The sequence below is a fragment of the Lynx rufus genome, unplaced genomic scaffold (assembly GCF_022079265.1).
Source record: "Lynx rufus isolate CCGP_SWC_20201006 ecotype Redwood Valley unplaced genomic scaffold, mLynRuf1.p SCAF_14, whole genome shotgun sequence".
NCBI classification, from domain to species: Eukaryota; Metazoa; Chordata; class Mammalia; order Carnivora; family Felidae; genus Lynx; species Lynx rufus.
This window is the reverse complement of record NW_025814828.1, coordinates 33,390,245-33,405,801: the sequence shown is the minus strand read 5'-3', so window position 1 is coordinate 33,405,801 and position 15,557 is coordinate 33,390,245. Positions and strand designations below refer to the sequence as shown.

General features: G+C 43.7%; 1 protein-coding gene across 1 annotated transcript in view; it reads left to right on the top strand.

The window, feature by feature from the left end:
• Positions 1 to 15,557, top strand: part of SRPX (sushi repeat containing protein X-linked) — a 62,028-nt gene that overhangs the window by 17,355 nt on the left and 29,116 nt on the right. The window contains exons 5-8 of the mRNA XM_047075777.1: positions 1,742 to 1,868; positions 4,815 to 4,936; positions 5,666 to 5,845; positions 7,422 to 7,555. Coding sequence (XP_046931733.1) covers positions 1,742 to 1,868; positions 4,815 to 4,936; positions 5,666 to 5,845; positions 7,422 to 7,555 — 563 coding nt within the window. The remainder of the gene's footprint in view (positions 1 to 1,741; positions 1,869 to 4,814; positions 4,937 to 5,665; positions 5,846 to 7,421; positions 7,556 to 15,557) is intronic.

Here is a 15,557-nt window from a genome sequence, read left to right as displayed (position 1 = left end):
CATCTCAAAATTGATTGTAACTTAGACGCAGTAAAATATGGTAATTATTCAATTTAGGATTAGCGTATTAAGGTTTGTAAATTCACACTCCATTGAAGCATGACATGGGAGGCATATGAATTTGCATAGCCGAAGGCGAAGTTGTTTACCAAGTTATTCATAACTTCTTGCCCTAAATAAAATGAGAAGTTATTAGAAAAGACATAGAAGGAGGGATGCCTGGGTGGCTCAGTCAGTTGAGCATCCGACTTCGGCTCAGATCATGATCTCAAGGTTCGTGGATTCAAACCCCGCGTCGGGCTTTGTGCTGACAGCTCAGAGCCTGGAGCCGGCTTCAGATTCTGTGTCTCCCTCTCCCTGCTCCTCCCCTGCTCATGCTCTGTCTCTCTGTCTCTCTCTCAAAAATAAATAAACATTAAAAAAAAAGACAAGAGAAAGCATATGAAGACTTTACGTGGTGCTTTAGTCTCTCAAGGATGTTTCTGACTCAGAATGAAATGACATTTAATTTTCATTCAGGTTGTAGCATAGTGGCATTTAAATAATTATCAGTTGATGTCTAAAGCAATGCACATCTAAATGTTGTAACTTGCCAGGCTGTCTTTAAATATCTTCTCTACCTGTTCAGAATCATCAAATGGAATTTTCGAAAGTTTGAATTCCCCCTTCTTGTGATTTCACTTTAGCTACGACAAAATGAAACCCAACCCAGTGAGGATTGACATCTCATTTATTTCTAACCCTCATTATCAACCCATCCTTGATACTGAGGGAGCAGAAATTCTGTTCCCAGGTAGAGAAACTACCTGGGCAAATTCGGGAGGCCTTTGGAGGGCCAGAGGCAAGGTAAAAAACTGCTTTCCCGAAACACAAAACCATGGGTGTCGTCCAGTGGTAGTTGGAGAGCACAGTGCAGACCATTGTTTGTTGTAAGCTATTGAGTGGGGAGTGGACTTAGCCAGAGGAGAGAGAGCTTGTTCTAGGAGTAAGTGCTTGGACTTCAGTTATAATTCACACTATCACTGTTTACATGCCTGGCCTTAAATAAATCACTTAAGCTCTCTAAACCTCAGTTTCCACACTTGTAAAATAGAGCATTGGGTCGTTTCTTTAAGCCTCTGTACCATTTGCTTCTGCCTCACCGGGGGCGGTACCATTTTCTACCTCGTGTCCTATTTTATGTATGGTGACAATAATCCCCCCAGTAGACTGTAAACTCTTGAGAAGCACGTAATTCCCTTGCCTTTGTGCATCCCTAAACCTAGCAGTTGGAATGGTGCCTTGAGTAAGGCAGTCGCTCACTAGAGATGTGTTGCCTTGAATTGCATTGAACTAGAAGACAGCTAAGGTGCCCCTTCTGATGTTGTCATGCTGTCCTTAAAGCAGGAGGGACTCCCTATGGCTGAATGAGTTCTAGCTGGGTGGCTGCAATGTTGTGAAGTCAGTAAGCAGAGTCTGGAAGCGTGGGGAGAAGTTGCCATAGCTAATAAATTATGCTAGAAGACACCTTGCAAGGCCAGTTGATTGCGGGTCTGGCCCTGTGAGTTCTCAAGCAATCTTCAAAGCTCAGCAGGAGAGAAGAGGCAAGATGAATGGAGGGAAGAGAAATACAGAGGGGTGAACAGACTCTTTGAAAATGGGGAGCACGTGGATCTACCAGCAGGTCAAATGCTGGTTGTTGCAGCCCAAGCCGACAAGATATTTCTTCGTGATGGTGACTATACTGTGGTTCTGTTTTCAGATATAGAACCTCCTAGAATCAAGTGCCCAAGTGTGAAGGAACGCATTGCTGAACCCAATAAGCTGACGGTCCGGGTGTCCTGGGAGACGCCGGAGGGCAGAGACACGGCAGATGGCATTCTAACTGAGTAAGTGCACCTTTGGCAGTGGGAAGGATGTTGCTTCTTTTATGAGAGACGTTTACTGCCCAGAGTGGGGAAGTGTATCTCTGCTGGTCCATTTATGCTTTCAGAGCACTCGTTTAGCAATTCCTCATTCATGCGCTATTTTTCTCCGTAGTCGTCTTCAGCACCTGCCATACTGTATATTTTGCTTATGTATTTGTTTATCGCCTGTCTCCACGATACCATGTTTACTGCCATATCCCTAAAGCCCAGAAACAGGCCTAGCACAGAGTTGGTACTCGGTAAATATTCGTCAAAGGAAAGGGAAGAAGGGAAGAAGAGGGATGGGAGGAGAAAGACGACGCTAGCTGGTTAACTCTGGGATAAAATCACCCCCGTTGCCTGCCCACGGGGCTCCTACTGAAGCCCTTAGGCCTCACTAAGCCATCACCCGCCTCCCTGATAAGCCTCCGTGTGTCCCAGGTAGAGCCAGACGCTGCCCCCCTCCCCTTGTGCTCTGTGAGTATGGTTTAGTGCAGAACTTTCTATCCCTTGGTTTTTGGTAACTGCTCCTTTCAAAACTTTGACTTCTAGTTAAATTTTTTTAAACTTGTGACCACAATGGGGAGCGTGGATGGCTTAGTCATTTGAGCATCCGACTCTTGATTTCAGCTCAGGTCATGATCTCACGTTCTTGAGATAGAGCCCGCCGTCGGGCCCTGTGCTGACAGTGCAGAACCTGCTTGGGATTCTCTGTATCCCTCTCCCTCTGCTCCTCTCTGTGCTCTATCTCTCAAAAATAAATGAACTTAAAAAAAAGTAAAAAATAGAGGCACCTGGGCAGCTCAGTCGGTTAAGCATCCAACTCTTGGTTTCGGCTCAGGTCACGATCTCACACTTTGTGAGTTTGAGCCCTCCGTTGGGCTCCACATTGAGAGTGCAGATCCTGCTTGGGATTCTCTCTCTCTCCCTCTCTCTGCCTCCTCTGACTTTCTTTCTGTGTCTCTCTCTAAATAATTAATTTTCAAACATTAAAAAAAATAAAAATCAACTTGTGACTACATTAAAGACTTACAGAAGAAGTTTATAAAACCAGAGGAAGGGTCTTCAGCTTTCTTCCCCACCCCAACCCCATTCACCGGGACCAACTGTAGTAATAGTTTGACATACATCCAGAATGCTTTTTCAAATGTATGGTTCCCTTTGGGAAAGTTCAGCTACATGTTGTTCTAGTCTAGCACCTGGGCCTGTCCCCCTGCAGCTGTCTGATTGGCCTTGTTCCCTGGATGCCACTACTTCATGTCAGCATGTTCACATCTGTGCCTTAAAGTTCACGGCCCTGTCAGACCTCCCTACTTGAGTTTCCATCTGCAGACAAAGGATACCTCTGACTTACTGCCTTATGAGCTACACGGCGGGGAAAGCCTTGCTAGAATCCTATCAGGCTCACTGCGCAAGAGGAAATATCTTAAGCAATTATGGGCAATGAGAGAACATCTACTGGGAAGATGTTCAGTCTTCACCCCTAAGCTCGGAAACAAGTGTTTCCTGTGAATTCACTTATTGACTCCTGGTGATGGTTATTTTCATGTCGCAGATGAAATAGAGTCTCCAAGAGGTTAGCGGCCACTCATATTTGAAGTATGATTCCTCTCAGGTTTTTTTAAATGTTTATTGAGAGAGAGAGAGAGAGAGAGAACGAGAGAGAACGAGAGAGAACACACGGGGAGGGCCAGAGAGAGAATCCCAAGCAGGCTCCGCACTGTCAGCATAGAGCCTGATGTGGGGCTTGATCCCAGGAACCGTGAGATCATGGCTTGAGCTGAAATCAAGAGTCAGATGCTTAACTCACTGAGCTACCCAGGCGCCCTGCTCTCAGGTTTATGTGTATTTGAATTGTGCTTCCTGAGGACCTTTGAGCATCTAAGACCCAAAGTGACACATTTCTAATGGTGGGATTTCTGGTACTTTCCTAAGACCCTTCAGTTCATATCTTATGAACAGACACCCTGTCCACCTCTCTGGGAGGCTCTCTTCAGTGGTGACAATGATAATTTCACATATTCATTATTAGCAAATATTCTCATCATTGCTGAGAACTGTAGAGAGAAGGCCAATGAACCATGTGTTGGAAAACCAACCAACCTGGCATGTGATCATGCCGCACTTATTGGTATTCTCCTCGGCCAAGAAGAAAGCTACTACAGTTGCCCTAGTTATGTGATCTTGGGTGAGTTCCCTAAACTTTTGATGCCTCAGTTTCCTCATCTGTGAAATGGAGATAATAATACCTATCTCATAAGGTTGTTGTGAGGTTTAATATGTGTAAAATGCCTGGAACTGTGCCTAAAATATGTATATAAGGTTTATGTTAAGTACAAAGAACCTATTATTATTACTACACCGGGATAATCAAGGAATCACAATAAAGTTGCCTTTTGCTCAGGAAAGCTCTCCACTAGGCCAGACAGCAAAAAAAGAGACAATTCTAGCACCCCCCTGCAGGCCCAAATTTCCAATGACTACTTGGACTATACTCTCAAATGATTTTCCTCACAGAAAATTCCCTCACCCTCTCCAGAGTGAGGCAATTAAGGGTCCCCCTGGAACAAAGGTGGGCCTGGAAGAAGACTTGCGCCCTGGGTTCTCAGCATGCCCCATCATCTGTTCTACCTCCCAGTGAGAAAAATGAATCTAAATTTGCCAGGAATTGGCGACTTCCTTGTTCTGGTGTCAAACTGTTCTTCCAAAGCAGAATAAAGCTCAGGAAGTTCCGTTCTTCAAGAAATCTTTGTTCTAGTCAGATTGGCCTAATGGCTCTCCCTCAGTATCTCCACATCCAGGGCAGAGTGGGTGCTGAACACGTGCCCGTAATGATCATCATTGATCCTTAGGCCCACAATGGCCTAGTTGTTGTTAGGCCCTTAATGATCATCTTTGGTGTTTCTGTTTTTTTCCCCCTTCTTTAAGTGTTATTCTAAAAGGCCTCCCACCAGGCTCAAATTTTCCAGAAGGAGACCACAAGATCCAGTACACAGTCTATGACAGAGCTGAGAACAAGGGCGTTTGCAAATTTCGAGTTAAAGTAAGAGGTAAGAATACTGCTTATTGGCTTTTTCCTCTCTTCACAGGAGCAAAGGGAAGTAGGCCCTCAAGCAAGAACCCTTTATGAACTCCTGCTGCCATGGAGATACTTGCCAGCTTTGGATTAGCCTCTGATGATGAGGCTAGGGGAAGTGGGCCATCTTAATGGCTGAATTTCAGAATACAACTCTGGATGAGGTTCAGTGCTGGCAGATTATTTATGAGGTCTGAGGGAGCAGTAAGCCAGTCTTGCATGAGCCCACAGCTGGCTGTCCCAGAAGAATCTTATTTTGATAACTTTTTCATCCCCGGGCTTGAGTGACCAGCTAAAGCCTCTAAGTCCTTCTATAAAGGAGGTTAGGAGCCCCCTAGCTTGGGCCATCAGGAGTCCATGTTCTTGGTGTTCCAGAACCTTTGTTCTCCCTGAAAAAAATATTTTTAAGATTTATTTTATGCCTCATGGCTTGGGCAGCTAATTCCTAACCATCTTTATTCTTTATTCTTTTGGGTTCAACCTCCTCATGTATAGCACAGGGACTAAACCAGTTGATCTCAGTGGTCTCATTGGTATGAATGGTAAACATTCCAAGGCCCACCCACTGGCCAGATAGTCATATGTGCCCCCTCACTCATTCACAGGCCAGTAGAGAAGCTTGACTGCAAGACTGCTGCCTTCCCTGGTTACTCTGTGGAGGGTAGCTCAGCACTGAGCCTCCTCTGGCCTTGTGTCCCTACAGTCCGCCGCTGTGGCAAACTCAACGCCCCAGAGAACGGTTACATGAAGTGCTCCAGCGATGGCGATAATTACGGGGCCACCTGTGAGTTCTCCTGCATCGGTGGCTATGAGCTACAGGGTAGTCCTGCCCGAGTCTGTCAGTCCAACCTGGCCTGGTCTGGCACGGAGCCCACCTGTGCAGGTATGAGTACAGCCCTCTACCCAGCCAGCGGCAGAACCCGAAGACCCTTGGGTTCTGGATTCCAGTACAGGGAGCCAGGACTTCATTCTGTACACTTTGAAAGGTTCAGCGCCATCCCTCTTTATCTGAGGAGGGAAAATGGTCCCTGAATCTGGGGCAGCTCATCTCATCCACCTTCCTCCTTTGCCTCTGTCCATCTCCTGATTTCTCTCTCATGCCCTCTAAGGAAGAAGCTGGAGGTGGGAACCCAGGGCCCGCCATTAGTGACTTTGCAAATTAGCAAAGTCCGCTTTAGGTACCCTTAGCCTTCCCTTCTACAAATGTGAGGGTCTTTTTTGGCAAAGCCAGGATACTACTGCGTATGGACAGTATAATGCCTGCTTTGCAGCACTGGCTTGAAAGTCACACAGACCGTGGGCATTCAGGATGTTTCCTCCTCAGGTCAAATGAGGAAGACCATACCTTACCTACTACTTGAGTTGTCGTAAGGAGTAAATGAGGCCATCCATTGAACAGTGGACTAGAGCAGTGCCTGTCACAGGGTAAGGGCTCAATGCATGTCCGCTCTTATTACCAAGGAACACAGATTGGGCTGGGTAATGATAATGGTGTGAAATTTGGACTAGCCAGAAGATTCTGGGCATATCTTTTATTTATATACTCCACTTCTCCGCCCCCCACCCCGCATTTCCTGGTACTTTCTCATCTTTATGCTTCCTTTTAAACCCCAGCCATTCAGAGTTGGGTGAGAGAGAGACACATGTAGACCATCAGCTAAATGCCCAGTGTTCTTCAGTTTCATACGTTAAGGTACAAATAACTTCCTGAGGCAGGGAGAGTAATGCCCATCCTCCAAAGATGTTCCACAGCCTAATCCCTAGAACCTGTGACTATATGACCTGTAATAATATATTACCTGCATCTATTACCTGAATAATATATTACCCAAATATATTACCTAGGACCTGTGAATATAAAGGGGACTTTGCAGAGGTAATCAAGGATTTTGAGATGGGGAGGGTAGCTTGGATTTTCCAGGTGGGCCCAATGTAGTCACAAGGGTCCTTATAAGGGGGAGGCAGAGAAAATGATGGAAGCAGAAGGTGGAGAGGAGAGAGAGGTGAAGATAGCACGCTGCTGACTTCCAAGATGCAAGAACGGCCATGAGCCTGGAAATGAAGGTGGCCTGGAAATGAAGGTGGCCTCTAGATGCTGGGAAAGGCAAGGTTACAGGTTCTTCCCTAGAGCACTGGGGGGAATGCAGGCCTGGCAACCCTTTGACTTTAGCCCAGTGAAACTGATTTTAAACTCCTGATTGCCAGGACTGGAGGGGAATTTGGTAGGTTAAGCCCCTACAATTATGGTGCTCTGGGATAGCTGTAAGAAAAAAACTGATATACTTCCCCATTCCCCAACCCCGTGCTTCTTGGGACCATCTCCCACATGAACCACTTACAGGTGAAATTTTATCTTGGGGTTTACTTCTTGATGCATACACTTCTGTAGGTTATCACAGGCTAGGTTGAGCCAGGACAAGCAGAGGCTTTCTCACGCATCTGGCCATTTCTCATTCCAGCCATGAATGTCAACGTGGGTGTCAGAACAGCAGCGGCACTTCTGGACCAGTTTTATGAGAAAAGGAGACTCCTCATTGTGTCCACACCCACAGCCCGGAACCTTCTATACAGGCTGCAGTTGGGAATGCTGCAGGTGAGTCCTTGCAGCAGGGCAAAGGTGAGGGGGAGACCTCTCACAGGAAGGGCTATGATTTCATTAAAAGCAAAGGCCAGATTCAGTGCCTCATCTAGTTACCACGAACTTCAGGAACTGGCACTTTCGAGCTATCTCCATTCATTTCTGGGTCTGGGGCATAACCTGCTTAACCTGGACTCACAGAGCTAACCCACTTGTTTTCCAACTAATAGGGTTTGTCTTCGCTAGTAAGCCTCATTCACCTGCCATCCAGAATAGTTGTCTTTGTTGAACCTGTCCAGGATATGCCTATGCTGGAGGTCATCATTCAGTTGTTTGCCCAAAAGGAATGAGGGGAGTCCAGGAGCCCTCAGGCCCCAGATCCTGCTCCAGGGAGCTTCCCCAAGTCTCTTAGAGTTCCTCAGAGAATGATGGCTCTCTTTAAGAACCGTGGTTCTCAAAGTGTGGTCTGTGGACCAGCAGCATCTGCATCGCTTGGGAGCTTGTTAGAGATACAAATTCTCCCCCATCGCAGACCTGCTGGGTCTAATCTACATTTTAACAAGACCACCAGGTGATTCCTAAGCAACTGAAAGTTTGAGGTACACTTTTCTAGAAATGTGCCTTTCTCCATGATGTAAATTTTGTAGCTACAAAATGAGGCAAGCAGGGTCTTCTGAAAACAAACAAACAAACAAACCAAAAACCAGAAACAGAAAAGGATAGAAGTAGATCTTGCTAGATGTTGTCCAGAAGCTGCTATGCAACAAGAATGGCCAACCTGACTGAAAGCTAAGGAGGCAGAATGTTATGCTGGGTCATGGACAATGGTGCTTCACGTTTTTGTTTTTTTGCATTTTATTTTTTTTATTTTTTTTCAATATATGAAATTTATTGTCAACTTGGTTTCCATACAACACCCAGTGCTCATCCCAAAAGGTGCCCTCCTCAATACCCATCACCCACCCTCCCCTCCCTCCCACCCCCCATCAACCCTCAGTTTGTTCTCAGTTTTTAACAGTCTCTTATGCTTTGGCTCTCTCCCACTCTAACCTCTTTTTTTTTTTTTTTCCTTCCCCTCCCCCATGGGTTCCTGTTAAGTTTCTCAGGATCCACATAAGAGTGAAACCATATGGTATCTGTCTTTCTCTGTATGGCTTATTTCACTTAGCATCACACTCTCCAGTCCCATCCACGTTGCTACAAAGGGCCATATTTCGTTCTGTTTTTGTTTTTTAATTTCATCTATTACAGTGAATAAGACTATTTCAAACAATCTTGGTTTAATCAAAAGCTACAACTTTACGTCTCATATCAGTATTAATGCAATGATAATGATAAGTCTTTCTTCCTTTTCCCCCGTGTACTTTTAGGGCTTCGTGTAAACTCTGAAGAATCGTGCAAAATGTTTTAGGCTCCTTTGACAGGAACTCAACTCATTACATCTTTATTCCCAGTCCCTACCACCTTACTTCCATCTTTGTAACCTTTTGTCCCAGCTAGGGACTTGCTCTCAGGGATCACCAGCCTACACGGCTCCACTGTGTGGGAAGCTGGCCTTGCAGGCTACATTACATAAGCATACATTTCCTGACTCCTTAGTTTCATAGAAAAATGAATAAGCCAGACAACTTGCTTTTCCTCTACGTTGGCAAACTATGGCTTTTGCGAGTGAAATTTGATTGGAACGCCACCACCCTCATTCATTTGTGCATTGCCTGTGGCTGCTTTTGCACTCCAGTGGCATAGCTGTGTAGTTAGGACGGAGACCATCCAGCCCCGTGAAGCCCAAAATATTTACTATCTGGCCCTTTACCAAAAACTGTTTGCTGACCCCTGTCTGAGTCTATCTCATCCTTTCGGATACTTGCTAAATTACTGATGAAATAGTTGTGATGCCAGCAGGTAGGGTCCAAGGACCCAGAGAGGGCGTCCCTTAGGACCAGCCAATCAGGTCCCAGTCTGCACACAAGAGAGAAATTAAGTAGGAGCCAGCAGGAGGTGAAAGTGAAGTTTACTGAAGGTATAGAAAGCGTGTAGGTACAGAGCGTCTGGGAGACTCAGAAAGGAAAGGAGAGAGTGTCCCATCTTTGTTCCGGGTCTGGGGCTTATACTGAGGATCATGGTCTGGTGCACGTGCCCTCTCAGGCATCCAGGAACCGGTCAGAACAAAGACGAGGGCCCAGGTGTTAGTCTTTGGAGCCAGGAGATCTTGGCGTCGAGATATCTAGCACTGGTGGTCTGGAATATGCCTGTGATGGCTTCCTCTGGTCGTTCTCACCTGGTCCTTCCTTAAATGTTATCTGTTTGAAAGAAGTCATTAATTTCTTGTCCCTTAGGAGGAGGACATACACTGTTTGCATTATAACATATGTGTAAAGCGGGGGTGCGAGAATAGCAAGAATGGAAGCAGGAAGAGGAGCAAAAAGCAGATTTTTATAGAGTCCTTCAGTTTGCCTGTCTCGGTTGGACAAGATATTTGGTATCAAGGTCCTCATGTGTGACCCCCATGACATATTTACATTGGCATTTTAACCAGAGCTTTCAAGGAAAGGTTTGATTGAGATAGGTGGTTCAGTTACAGTAATAAATCTATGTATTTTTATACTTTTTACCAATTCTGTTACCTTATAGAGAGTTGTTTCAGTGCAGTGGTATTGTAGTAAAATGCTTGGTGTTGTAATGACTCAGGAGTTTAAATTTTCTTTCCCCATTTAGCCAGATTCATCTTACATTACTTTCATGTTCCCTATTGCCATTGCTGTTCCTGATGTGACCTCCGGGCACATGGTTGAGGGCCACATTCCTGAAGCTCTTGCCAAGGGCCAATTTAGAGGATTGGAACTTGCTTTTCTTTCTCTGCCTCTTTTTTAATGTTTATTTATTTTTGAGAGAGACAGAGCGTGAGCGGGAGAGGGGCAGAGGGAGAAGGAGACACAGAATCCGAAGCAGGCTCCAGGCTTTAGGCTCTGAGCTGTCAGCACAGAGCCCGATGCGGGGCTCAAACCCACGAACCATGAGATCATGACCTGAGCTAAAGTCAGATGCTCAACTGACTGAGCCACCTAGATGCCCCTGGGATTTTCTATATATAGTATCATGTCATCTGCAAATAGTGAGAATTTTGGATGTCTTTTATTTCTTTTTGTTGTCTGATTGCTGTGGCTAGGACTTCCAGTAGTATATGTTGAATAAAAGTGGTGATAGTGGACATACTTCTCTTATTCCTGATCTTTAAAAAAAAATTTTTTTTAATGTTTATTTATTTTGAGAGAGAGAGAGAGAGATACAGCATGAGCTGGGGAGGGGCAGAGAGAGAAGGAGACACAGAATCGGAAGCAGGCTCCAGTCTCTGAGCTGTCAGCACAGAGCCCGACACGGGGCTTGAACTCACGGACCCCGAGATCATGACCTGAGCTGAAGTTGGACACTTAACCGACTGAACCACCTAGGCACCCCCTCTTACTCCTCATCTTAAGGCAAAAGCTCTCAGTTTTTCACCATTGACGATGATGTTAGCTGTGGGTTTTTCATATATGGCCCAGGAGCACCTGGGGGACTCAGTCGATTAAGCATCCAACTCTTGATCTCATCTTAGGTCTTGATCTCACGGTCATGAGTTCAAGCCCCACATTGGACTCTATGCTGAAGGCTTGAAGCCTACTTAAAAAAATATTAGACTACAGAAAAACAGTATTTTCATATATGGCCTGTATAATGTTGAAGTATGTTCCCTCTAAACCTACTTTGTTGAAGGTTTTTATCATGAATGGATGTTGTACTTTGTCAAAATGCTTTTTCTTGATCTGTGGAGATAATCATATGGTTTTTATCCTTTCTCTTATTGATGTATCATATTGATTTGTGAATATTGAGCCATCTTTGCATTGCAGAAATAAATCCCACTTGATCATGGTGAATAATTTTTTTAGTGTATCTTTGGATTTTGGTTTGCTAATACTCCGTTGAGAATTTTTGCATCTATGTTCATCAAAGATATTGGCCTATAGTTCTTCTTTTGTGGTGTCTTTATCCGGTTTAGGTATCAGGGTAATGCTGTCCTCATAGAATGAATTTGGAAGCTTTCCCACCGCTTTTATTTTTTGGAATATTTTGAGAAGAATATGTATTAACTCTTCTTTAAATGTTTGATAGGATTCAACTGTGAAGCCAACTGGTTCTGGACTTGTTTCTTGGGAGTTTTTTGATTACTGATTCAATTTCATTGCTGGTAATCAGGCTGTTCTAATTTTCTATTTCTTCTTGATTCAGTTTTAGGAGGTTACATGTTTCTAGGAATGTATCCATTTCTTCTAGGCTATCCAATTTGTTGGCATATAGTTTTCCACAACATTCTCTTAATAATTATTTGTTTTTCTGTGGTGTTGTTTGTTATTTCTCCTCCATGATTTTTGCTTTTGAGTGCTCTCTTTTTTTCTTTTTTTGATTAGTCTGGCTAAAGGTTTATAAATTTTGTTAATCTTCTCAAGAAATGAGCTTCTGGTTTCATTGATCTGTTCTGTTGGGGGTTTTTTAGGTTGTATTTCATTTATTTCTGCTCCAATCTTTATTATTTCCTTCCTTCTACTGGTTTTGGGTGGGTTTTTTTCTGGTTCCACCCACTCCTTTGGGTGTTTTTTTTTTTCTGTAAGATTAGGTTGTTTGAGATTTTTCATGCTTCTTGAGGTAAGCCTGTATTGCTAATAAACTTCCCTGTTGGAATGGCTTTTGCTGCATCACAAAGACTTTGGACCATTGTGTTTTCATTTTCATTTGTCACCATTTATATTGTGATTTCCTCTTTGATTTCTTCCTTGAGCCATTCATTGTTTAGTAGCATGTCATTTAACCTCCATGTATTTGTTTCTTTCCAGATTCTTTCTTTTCTTATAGTTGATTTCAAGTTTAATAATGTTGTGGTCAGAAAAGATGCATGGTATGACCTCAATCTTTTTGAATTTGTGACACTTTGTTGTGGCCAAACATGAGATCTGTTCTGGAGAATGTTCCATGTGCACTTGAAAAGAATGTGTATTCTCCTGTTTCGGGATATAAAGTTCTGAATATATCTGTTAAATTCATCTGGTCCAATGTGTCATTTAAAGCCACTATTGTCTTGTTGATTTTCTGTTTGATTGAATTGGCCATTGATGTAATGAGATGTGAAAGCCCCCTACCATTATTGTATTCCTATTGGTTACTTCCCTTATGTTTCCTATTAGCTGCTTTATGTATTTGAGTGCTTTCATGTTGGGTGCATAAATATTTACAGTTATATCTTCTTGTTGGCTTCTCCCCATTTATAATTACATAGTTCCCATCTTTGTCTCTTGTTACAGTCTTTGTTTTTATGTCTATTTTGTCTGATACAAGTATTGATACCATGGCTTTCTTTTCACTTCCATCTGCATGATCAATATTTCTTCATCCTTTCACTTTCTTTTTTTTAAAGTTTATATATTTTTGAGAGAGAGAGAGAGAGAGAGAGAGAGAGAGAGAGAGAATCCCAAGCAGGCTCCACGCTGTCAGCACAGAGCCTGATGTGGGGCTCGAACTCACGAACCATGAGATCATGACCTGAGCCAAAATCAAGAGTCAGTTGCTTAACTGACTGAGCCACCCAGGGGCCCTCTATCCCTTCACTTTGAATATGCATGTGTCGGGGCGCCTGGGTGGCTCAGTCGGTTAAGTGTCCGACTTCGGCTCAGGTCATGATCTCGCGGTCCGTGGGTTCGAGCCCCGTGTCGGGCTCTGTGCTGACAGCTTAGAGCCTGGAGCCTGTTTCAGATTCTGTGTCTCCCTCTTTCTCTGACCCTCCCCTGTTCATGCTCTCTCTTTGTCTCAAAAATAAATAAATGTTAAGAAAAAATTTAAAAAAAATATGCATGTGTCTTTAGGTCTGAAGTGAGTCTCTTGTAGGCAGCATATAGCTGGGTCTTGTTTTTTTTTTTTTTTATCCATTCCATCACCATACATCTCTTTTGATTAGAGTGTTTAGTCAATTTACATTCAAAGTTGTTATTGATACATTTGTACTTATGCCATTTTGTTACTTGTTTCATGGTTGTTTTTGTCTTTCTTCTGTTTCTTCCCTTGTTCTCTTTTCTCATAAGTTGGCTTTCTTTAGTGATAGACTGGGATTCCTTTCCCTTTATTTTTGCATATGTAGTACTGTTTTTTTTAATTGTGGTTACTTTGGGTTTATATGTAACCTCCATGCATCTTAAGTTGATGTTTGAGTTTGAGACCATTCTAAAATCACTAAATTTTTACTCTTCTCTGCTCCCAGGTTTAGGTATGTGATGTCAAAGTTTACATCCTTTTATTTTGTGAATCCCTTGACTGATTTAAACAAATTTTTTAAATTTATTTTTTGAGAGAGACACAGAGCAGCAGGACAGAGAGAAAGGGACAGAGAGAATCCCAAGCAGGCTCCACACTGTCAGTACAGAGCCCGATGCAGGGCTCAAACTCATGAACTGTGAGATCATGACCTGAGCTGAAACCAAGAGTCAGACGCTTAACCGACTGAGCCACCCAGGTGCCCCCTTTGACTGATTTTTATAGATATAATTATTTTTACTACTTTTTTGCTTCATACTTTTCTTATTCTTGATTATGGTCTTTCCTTTTTCCACTCAAAGAATCCCCTTTAACATTTCTTGTAAGGCTAGTTTGGTGGTGACGAATTCCTTTAACTTTTGTTTGTCCAGGAACCTCTTTATCTCTCCTTCTATGCTGAATGATAGCCTTGCTGGACAGAGCATTCTTGGTTGTAGGTTTTCCACTTTTAGCACTTTGAATATATTGTGCCACTCCCTTCTGGCCTGCAAGCATTCTGCTAAAAAATCAGCTGATAACCTTATGGGGTTTCCCTTGTGTGTAACTGTTTTTGCTGCTTTTTGTCATTTTAATTACTCTGTTTCTTGTTGTGGACTTTCTTGGGTTGATTTTGCTGGGGGTTCTCTGTGCCTCCTGGACCTGGATTCTGTTGCCTTTCCCAGATTCAGGATGTTTTCAGCTATTATTCTTTCAAATAATTTTTCTGCCCCCTTTTCTCTCTCCTCTTTCTCTGGAATCCCTGTAATGCAAATGTTATTATGCTTGATGATGTAACTGAGTTCCCTTAATCTATTTTCGTTTTTTACTGTTCTTTTTTCTCTATTCTGTTCAGCTTGATTGCTTTTCATTACTGTGTCCTCCAGGTTGATGATCTGCTCTTCTGATTCCTCTAGTCTACTATTTATTCCATATAGAATATCGTTAGTTCCAGTTAAGTTCATCTCTGATTGGTTCTTTTTTATGTTTTCTCTCTCTTTATTGAGGGTCTCACTGAGGTTCTCCACTCCTTTTTCAAGTCCAGGTGAGTATCTTTATGACCATTACTCTAAATTCTCTGTCAGACATAATACTTCTCTCCATTTATTTTAGTGCTCTTGCTATGCTTTTGTTTTCCTGTTCTTTCGTTTAGGACATATTCCACTGTCTCCTCATTTTGCCTCTCTATGTGTTACAAAAGTGGGATATATTTCCTTCTCTTCCTTTAGTGCCCTGCAGTGCAATGTACCGTGTTCACCAGAACCTGTTTGTCCTTTGTGGACAGGACTCGGTCCCTGTGTTTTTAGTGAGCCAGTCCAGGGCTGCCTTGGACCTGAGTTGGGTCAGACCAGACATTTGCCAGAACTGCAGGAGCACCGAACTGCAGGGTGCTCTCTCTGTGTTGTACCCTGAGAAGTTTTCATTGGTGGGCGGTGCCTGTAGTCAGACAAGATGTCTGCTCCCAGCCTACTGCTGGGGCTGAAGTTAAACTGGTGTGTGGGGTTTTCTTCCCCTCTCCCTGGGGCAGGAGACACTTTGACATGGTGCTTGCCCCTGTCGGGGTTGCTTGCACACTGCTGTACTTGGGGCACCACTTTGGATGGACTCCTGCTAAGGGTGTGTTGGAGGGGGTGGGGCCACAGGAGAATATCGGGGCAGAAGGGAGTTGCACAGTGCCAGCAAGGTGCCAGGGCAAGATAGC